The sequence below is a fragment of the Crocuta crocuta genome, unplaced genomic scaffold, assembly GCF_008692635.1.
Source record: "Crocuta crocuta isolate KB4526 unplaced genomic scaffold, BGI_CrCroc_1.0 scaffold467, whole genome shotgun sequence".
Lineage (NCBI taxonomy): Eukaryota > Metazoa > Chordata > Mammalia > Carnivora > Hyaenidae > Crocuta > Crocuta crocuta.
In genome coordinates this window covers 1,444,454-1,450,906 of record NW_027530632.1, presented here as the reverse complement: position 1 = coordinate 1,450,906, position 6,453 = coordinate 1,444,454, and the positions used below count along the sequence as shown (strand labels likewise).

The 6,453-nt window shown below is 44.6% G+C and overlaps 1 protein-coding gene across 1 annotated transcript in view; it reads right to left on the bottom strand.

Moving 5' to 3' along the window:
• FUNDC1 (FUN14 domain containing 1) overlaps positions 1-6,453 on the bottom strand; it is a 205,391-nt gene that overhangs the window by 3,041 nt on the left and 195,897 nt on the right. The window contains 1 exon segment of the mRNA XM_077768524.1: positions 3,914-3,966. Within this exon segment, the coding sequence (XP_077624650.1) occupies positions 3,914-3,966 (53 nt within the window).

Sequence of the window (6,453 nt, the reverse complement as noted above, 5' to 3'; positions counted from 1 at the left end):
CTTGATCAAGTCTCTTTACCAACTCTGACTCTACAGAAATTAAGAACACTTTCTGGTAATCGCTTTTGAAAGTGGAATACAAAAGAAATATGCTCTATGCAAGTTTTGTGCCATAATTCCTTTGAATACAACCACAGCTAAATGCACATTAACTATAAGAAAACCCTAATATNATACAATAGCGCAGTGTGTAAGCCACTACCATAAATTAGTCTCTCCAAATAATAAAATCAAATAGAAAGAATCACAAGAGCAGCAAACAATTAAGCCATGTACACCGTTATAAATCACTTCTATCAAGCTTATGCTTTCTTTGTGATCTTGTAAGGCATCACTNAGTTCCATTTTTCCTGTGAATGACTCCCTGGAAGAATTTATTTATCCACATGTCTTCCTGGATTTATTCACCTATCATCACTTCAACCTCCAGCCTCAGCCAAAGAGGGGTGATCAAATCAAATGGCAAGTGCAAGCTTCTCCTGGCGGTACCTGACACGGCAACTTGGGTCACAGGCGAGGAGGTGACGGTGAGCCTCTGGGAACCTCCCGTACACAGCAACTCTAAACCCTGGTGAAAATATGAGGGCGCCAGAAGTAACAAAAGCAAGCGGATTTCAAAGGGAGTTGAAACTTGCAGGAAAGACAACGTAAGGGGAGTTGACCATTTTTTTGGTTTTACTCCGAGGGCAGGATGCACAAGCAGGGTGGTGAAAACTAAGCGAAAACATGCCACCTTTCTGGCCCAAAGGACCAGACGCCAGAGTCAACGACGACAACAATTGCCAGAAACGAGAGAGCTAGATGGGGGGTGGGCCACATTCAATGGGTAAACTCCACCCAAGTCCTGAACTGCACATCCATAAGGCAGAGCCATGCAATCTGGCCAAGGCTGCCAGTATGGACCTGAGATCTGAGCTGTTACCGACCTCAGGTAAGACAGTCTGCCATTTGAGTCTAACCAACTCAACTGCCCGCTAAAAGCAAACTATCAATACTCTTCAGAGAACCCAGAGTTTCCACAGCAGGACATTCCCAATCCCCAGGATCAACTCCAAGCTTTCTTGACATGGGATAAGACAAGAAAATGTGGGCTAGTCTCCAAAGAAAATTGACACATGCCAACCTGAAGAAGAAAAAGATACTGGAATTATCAGGACTTTAAACCAGTTATTAGAACTATGCTTGACGAGGTAAAGGAAACCGTGCTTGTAATCAATGAAAAGATAAGGAATCTCACCAGAGATATAGAAAATCTAAAAAGAACCAAATGAAAATTCTAGAATTGGAAAACACAATATCTAAACTACATTTATTAGAGAGGCTGGATGGTAGAAAGTAGATGCCAGGACAAAGAGTCAGTGGACGTGAAGCCAGATCACTAGAAATTCTATGATTTGAAAAAAAAAGACTGAAGAAATAAATAAACAAAACCTAGGACATTATCAAAAAGCCTAATATGCACATAATCAGAGTCATAATCTCTCCCTATCTCTCTGCCCCTCCCCACTCATACTCCCTCTTTTCTCCCCTCTCAAAAGTAAATAAACATTTTCTAAAAAAGAGAAAGAAAGAAAGGTAGGTCAAAACCTTCCCAAACACAGTTAAACACATACATTTACAGATTCGAGTTCAGTGAACTCCAAGTAATGATCTAACACGATTATGAAATAACAATGCTCAGATGATGCAGGGGTTGGCGGGGGGCACAGAGGAACATAAAGCAGGCAAGCGTGTGAGACTGCGGGGAGGGGAACGGTGGGCAAGGAAAGTTCAATAAATGAGAGTTAAATTCTCATATTCCGTAACAGGAAGCCACTAGTCAGTACCTCAAACCGAGAGATCAAGAGACACTCAATTAACTTGTCTAGGAAGAAGGAAATGACTACCTTAAGAATCAGCTAAGGGTTCAAGTGGTTGCGTCAAGGGAGGGAGAAATGGGGAGGGTGGGTGGTGAGGGAGGTAGGGAGTTACTCTAACCTACGAGTCTTGTACGTGTATCTGACCCTTTGGATTAGGGGCACATAAACAACTGCCAAAAAATAAAAATTCAGTTGAAAAGGTTTGCATGCCACTGTCTGTTTTAAGATGGCACTGTGATAAATAACTGGAAGACACTTAACACCAAGTTACTAGAAGAGTTTTAAGTTCTAAGTCAATAAATATCTTTTTGTCTCTCTCTTTTTTTAAGGTTTCTTTCTTTTTGAGAGAGAGAGAGAGCAAGAGAGAGCACGCGTGCGCATGCAAGTGGTGGGGGGAGGGGGAAACAGAGGCTCTAAAGCAGGCTCCGTGCTGACAAGCAGCCAGCCCGATGCGGGGCTCGAACTCATGAACCGTAAGATCATGACCCGAGCCAAAGTCGGCCGCTCAACCGGTTGAGCCACTCAGGCGCCCCTACGTATAAGTAAAGGTAACAAAAATACGGAAAGCAGGCCTTAAGAACAACGGGCAATCAGCCTAAAAGTCCTGTGTTCTTCTGATTTCCTCTTTCAGTTTCTTTCTACAGAGTTTTCCAGGGGAGTCATATTTGTTGGAAAAGCTGGTTCGAGGCACACCGGTCCCACAGTCATCTGCTTAGTGACCTCAAAGACTGTGTAGATGAGGCACAGAGAAGCAGGAGGCAGCAATGGCAACACGTGGACCTGAAGGGTGTCTATCGAGTGGACTGGAACCGACTTTGGAAAAAGTGACCGAGTGGACTGAAATGTATTAATTCTCTTTATTCTGTGAACATTTCAGGGAAAACTCTGCTTCAGCTCAGTGCCCTTTTCCCTTCCACAGAAATGACAACTGAGTTTTCAAAAGAGCTGTCGAATGAAATATGTTCTTGATTCTATACAAACAAGTCAAAGTCAGCTTAAGTATAACTGTCTTCTGTACACACGCTGGCATATCCACCCAAAGGCCTAAGTTTAGATATGAACCATATTCCTCTTTACCTCCCACCGCAATAGGCAATTACTCCTAATAATGCCACTGATAGAAAATACATATTTTTAAAAGCTGTTTAGAAAAAAATCACACACACACAGATAGATAGCTGTTTAGTAAACAACTCAAAATCTATGCCTAACACATACAAATGCAGTCCCTTTGCACTTCAGGCAATGACACTGGTTATTACATGATCAATGGCTTTTGTGCTCAAGTCAGATGTTGGCTGCTATGAACATCTACCATTTTAAAAATCTGGTACAGCTGATAGTCCTCTGTATCTTTAAGATTACTGCTAACATTCATTCCCAGAGATTTTCAGTTTTGGGATTTACTATATTTGATCTTCAGGGAATGATATTTTTGGAAAAATATATGCCAAACAGACATGAATGCCAGACAATATCCCGATAAACATCCTCTAACTGCAAAGCGTTTTAAAACCTTATGCTTGGAGGAGCATGAACAAAAACTAAAACTTCAAATCCCCGCTGCTTCAGAAATGGGATTACGAACGCTTTTTTAAACCCAATTTTCCACTTTCTAGATTATTATGGTCCCCTAGTTTTAAAAAAACAAGTTAGCAATTGCTAACAGCAATTTCCTCTGGGAAGGAAAATTGCATGGCTAGGAAATGGGGAAAAGAAAGAGACCTTCTGAATTTTACATACTGTCTCAACTTTAAATATATGTTTAAAATGGTCAAGATGAGGTTGTATTATAGATGAAATGTTTATTTTGCTTCAAGGGAAATTTGGGTAAGTAATTAAAAAAAAATGAGGCACCTCAAACCTGGATAGTTGTCTTTTTTAACGGGGATCTTTTTAGCTGGGATCCAACTATGGTTACAGAATGACAGATGTCAGCTTTCAAAACCCATTTTTGTTTTCCCATAAGCTGATACCTAAAAGAAAACCTGCTCGACCATCTATGAAAATGGACGAGAATGAAACGGCTAAACTTGGCCTGTGCAGTTCCNCACCTACTGCGGTTGCTGCAAGCTTTCCAACCTTCTGGAACAAAAATCCCGCACACCTTTAATGAAAGAAATGACAAAAGATGAGAACAGCCCGTGATGTCCTAAACTCTCTCCCTCTTCTCCTTTTCATTGCTTTCCTAATAAAATCTTTTTTTCCACCTAATAAAATCCTAACACCTTCTCGTTTCTTTTGATCATATCCCTTAGCTGCTCAGAAACACTCTGTGTTTCCCTCGTTATATAGGCCAAGTCAAAAGTGCATAATCCAGGGGGGCCTGGGTGGCTCAGTCGGTTACGCGTCCGACTTCGGCTCAGGTCATGATCTAGTGTTTTGTGGGTCCAAGCCCCACGCTGGGCTCTGTGCTGACAGCTAGCTCAGAGCCTGGAGCCTGGTTCAGATTCTGTGTCTCCCTCTCTCTCTGCCCCTCCCCACTCGTGCTCTGCCTCTCTCTGTCTCAAAAATAAACTAAAAAAAAAAGTGCAGAATTCAGCACGCCTGGCTGGTGCATTCGGTAGAGCACGTGACCACCGGTTTCAGGGTCGTGAGTTTGAGCCCCACCTTGGGCCTCGAGCTTACTTAAAAAGAAAAAAAGTGCACGATCTAAACTGCAATATGCTTCAAAATCAGGGATGGAGAGAAGAGAGTAATTTCTAGGAAAAAAGACTGGCTACTAAAACAATGTTGAGTACTCGGGGTCTCGCTGTGCTCTTCCTTCTATATTTGTAGAATTTGAAATTCCCCTTAAGAGAGATTTTTTTGTTTTAACGCAGTCAGGATGTCCCATACACCTGGCCAACCCCCACTCTACCCAACACTTCTTGCTCCAATCCCATTAGTTTCCAAACAGGTTATTGCCATTGCTCAAACTATTAATCTCCCTGCTTCTAGGGGTTTCTCCCTAGCTCTGCTCATCCAAAGCTTTTCCACCCTTTCAGGTCCAGCTGAAGTTCCAGCTTCAGGACTACACTTAAGCCCACATTTCTCATGGCTTCTTGGGGTTTTTTTTTTTTTTTAATGCTTATGTATTTTTTAGAGAGACAGAGGCAGAGCGCAAGAAGGGGAGGGGCAGAGAGCGAGGAAGGCACAGAATCGGAAGCAGGCTCCAGGCTCTGAGCTAGCTATCAGCACAGAGCCCGATGCGGGGCTTGAACCCACGAACCAGGAGATCGTGACCTGAGCCGAAGTTGGACGCGTAACCGACTGAGCCACCCAGGCGCCGCTCTCATGGCTTCTTTACTGGCATTTATACGGATGTCTATTTATCTCTAGAGTAAACCTATTTTGTCCCATCTATCCTGTAAGAACGTCTGTCCATACTTCTTTTCCGATTAATCCTCTCCTTTGGGAAGCTCATACCGCCTTCAGTATTCCAGATCCATAGTGCTGTAAACGAAGCCCAGATTTCTAACTCTAGCCTTCTGAACTGGGTTGAAGAGTATCCTCTCCCCCCACGCCTACATTCACGTCCTTCCCAGCATCTCAGAATGTGACCTCATTTAGATTAAGGGTTGCTGACGATGTAATCAGTGCGGCCGGGGCCACACGGCAACATGGTGGGCCCGAGATCCAGTATGACTTCATCCGACATGTCACAGAGACACCGAGAGGGGAGAGAGCCACGTGATGACGCAGCCAGAGATTGGAGTGCTGTGTCTGCAAGCCCAGGAACACCGGGGACGGATGGCAACCAGCAGAAGCTAGGAGAGAAGCCGGGGGCGGATTTTCCCTGTGAGCCTCCCAGAAGGAACCGACTCGGCTGACACCTTTCACACTTGTAGCCTCCAGACCTGTGAGAGAATACGTTTCTCGGATTTCTAAGCCACCTAGTTGTGGTACTTTGCTACAGTAGCCCTAGGAAACGAATATACCTTCACAAATGGACACTGTACACTCGCAGGGGCTTACCACATATTCGAACGTCCCAGGGCAAAAATCCTCTTTCCAACCAAATCCGCTGTGGCTAAGGTCCCCCATGTGTAAGCGACAGCGCCATTCCCTAGGCTGTCCCGCTCCTGGTCACCTCGGACTCTGCCTTCTTCCTCACCTTCGGGGGCCAGCTCATTGCCAATTCTATGTGCTCTGTCTCCGGAACACCATTTGCCTGTCTTCCCGCTCTCAAGGACATCAGTGCCTTGCTTCCAGACCGCACTAAGGGCCCTGTGGCGAGTCTTCAAGCCTCCCATCCCTCCCAGCAAACACCCACCCGGACACTTCTTTATCATCGAAAACCTCTAACTACCTACACTTGCATATAATCTTAGCCTCCCATGCCGCGTCCTGAAGTGGTCTGACATGTTAACTGCTTAGACTAATGCTCAGTAACCACTCCTCCTTAACGCCTGCCGCAACGGTACGACAGTTTCATACCTTAAGAAAATTGCAACACTTTACGACGCCGAATCCAGGGTCATTGCCACAAACCACCTGCACGGCCTTAGAGTCCTACCAAACAGCCCCTGGGCCGACGCTGGTTATAACCCAAACACAGGTATTATTATGAAGACCGTGGCCCTCAGTAGGGGAGTCAGCAACAAAGGGTCAG